The sequence below is a fragment of the Bison bison genome, unplaced genomic scaffold (assembly GCF_000754665.1).
Source record: "Bison bison bison isolate TAMUID 2011002044 unplaced genomic scaffold, Bison_UMD1.0 scf7180017847845, whole genome shotgun sequence".
Lineage (NCBI taxonomy): Eukaryota > Metazoa > Chordata > Mammalia > Artiodactyla > Bovidae > Bison > Bison bison.
Window position 1 is genome coordinate 13287 of NW_011478418.1, and position 2309 is coordinate 15595.

Consider the following 2309-nt stretch of genomic DNA (forward strand, 5'->3'; position numbering starts at 1 on the left):
CCCAGGGACAGGGGAGCCGGGTGGGCTGCCGTCTATGGGGTCGCACAGAATCGGACACGACTGAAGCGACTTAGCAGCAGCAGCAGCATACCTATACCTGTATCTGTCTATCTAGATAGATACATAGATATACACACACATATAGTGAGTGTAATTAAGGCCACTTAGCTGTGTACTTAGAAATGGTTTAAATGATAAATTTAATCTTTAGATAACACATTTCATTTTTGGCACAATTAGAAATTACCCCCAAAAAATTTTAAGGAAGGAACTATAAGTCTGTCACACCCTTCATTTAGTTCTTCCCCCCACAGAAAAAGAAAAAAGTATGTTTTCTGCATGGCAGGCCAACTGAGTATGGGCCCTGTTTCCTTTTAGAGAACTTTCCCATTCCTATCATATCTGCTACGCCCAGTTCTGTGATCCCCTGGAATGGGTCAGTGAAGATCCTGTGCCAGGGAACCCTTGAGTCTTACCTGTACCAACTGGAGATCCTGGAAAACCTCACCTACAAACAGGTGGAGAAGAAGTTGGGATTTCAGGAGGTGGCGGAGTTCATCATTAACCACATGGATACAAACACCGCAGGGCGCTATCAGTGCCGATACGGGAGAGAACATCGCTGGTCAGCACCTAGTGAAGCCCTGGAGCTTGTGGTGACAGGTGAGCCTGTGTGCAGGTCTCCGACCCTCCAGTCTTTTTCCTTTCTTAGTTTTTCAGAAATGTTATTTTTAGAACAGTCTCAAATTTCCAGGGAAATTAAGGTGATGCAAAAGACAGTGCCCATATACCTTGCACCCAGTTTCCCCTATTCTTAACATTGTTGATCAAAGGCTTATTAATAGGTCTTTTGTTACCCAAACGTTATTGACTGCAGATGTGTCAACACATTTTTAGAGAATGATACAATTAACATCACTGGTGCAAAGTTGTTAGAGGATAGAATTTATCAAGAATTCACTCCACAACTTATGATTGACATTATCATTTACATTTTGCTCCATTAGGCTTTTGTTCTAACCTTGTGCATATTATAAATGCAAGTTTATTACTGTAGAATTTTCAAAAATGATGCATCGAGAAATTTTGAGTGAAGAATTTTTTCAGTGTATTTTTTTGTCAGTTACTTTCTCTGTTTGTCTGAGCAGCACATATACTAGCATCTCAGAAGATGATAGATCTTCAGCATAATCGCTGGGTTCCTTTGTCCATGGGTTTTCCCAACCAAGAGTACTGGAGTGGGTTGCCATTTCCTCCTCCAGGGGATCTTCCCAACCCAGGGATCGAACCCTGGTCTCCTTCACTGGCAGATGGATTTCTTACTATCAGAGCCACCAGAGAAAGCTCCTGGGATTCCCTAAGCAGTGAACAATTAAAATATCTTCATTTTCATAAGAAATCCCTTTCAACCACACCTGATTTTATGTAAATAAGGTGACTTTCGGAAAGCACCTAAGGATATGAGCTGGTTTTCAGGTGAACCAACCAAGTAATAGGTGGGTTAGAATACTCAGCCCTGCCCTACCCCTACCTGACCTCCGGGGTAGGCAGAGAGGCAGGAGGTTGAATCCATCACCAATGGCCAATGATGAAATAATCAATCAGTCTCACCTAGGAAATAAAGTCCTGTACTCTTCCAGTTCTCCCCTCTGGCTGTTCCTGACACATGCTTTCATAAGCCAGTAATCTAGTAAGCAAGCTGGCTCCCTGAGTTCTGTCTGCCAGTCTAACAAATGAATTGAACACAGGAACTGCGACCCAACAACTTCCGACTTATTGCCACTCAGTCAGAAGCACAGGTGACAGCCTGGACTTCTGATGGGCTCTGAAGTGGGAGGGACTTCTAGGACTGAGCTGTTAACCCAGAGCCCCAAACCGCAGGATCTGACGTTACTGCCAGGCAGAAAGTGTCAGAATTGAGGTGACGTGTGGGACACCCAGCTGGTGTCTCAGAATTGCTCAGCGGTCTAGGGAGGAAACCCACAGGTTGGAACTGGGAACAGAACCATGTGGCCCATCTGGCTTTAGAGACTATATCACTGTCGCTGGAAGATAGCTGCTCATCTGCTTGTTCACTCAGCTCCATCTACAAGAATTTGGGACAGAGGACAGGTCCTGCAGGGGGCTCCCCAGATGGCTCAGTGGTAAAGAATCTGCCTGCAATGCAGGAGACCCAGGAGATGAGGGTTCGATCCCTGGGTCGGGGAAAACCCCTGGAGGAAGGCATGGCAATCCACTCTGGTGTTCTTGCCTGGATAATCCCATGGACAAAGGAGCCTGGGGGGCTACAGTCCTTAGGGTCACAAAGA

At 45.5% G+C, this 2309-nt stretch overlaps 1 protein-coding gene across 2 annotated transcripts in view; it reads left to right on the forward strand.

Annotated features, from left to right (window-relative positions):
- Window positions 1-2309, forward strand: part of LOC104991487 (immunoglobulin alpha Fc receptor-like) — a 12208-nt gene that overhangs the window by 6672 nt on the left and 3227 nt on the right. For both annotated transcript variants that reach the window (XM_010843988.1, XM_010843996.1), the window contains one exon: window positions 379-663. In XM_010843988.1, coding sequence (XP_010842290.1) covers window positions 379-663 — 285 coding nt within the window. The remainder of the gene's footprint in view (window positions 1-378; window positions 664-2309) is intronic.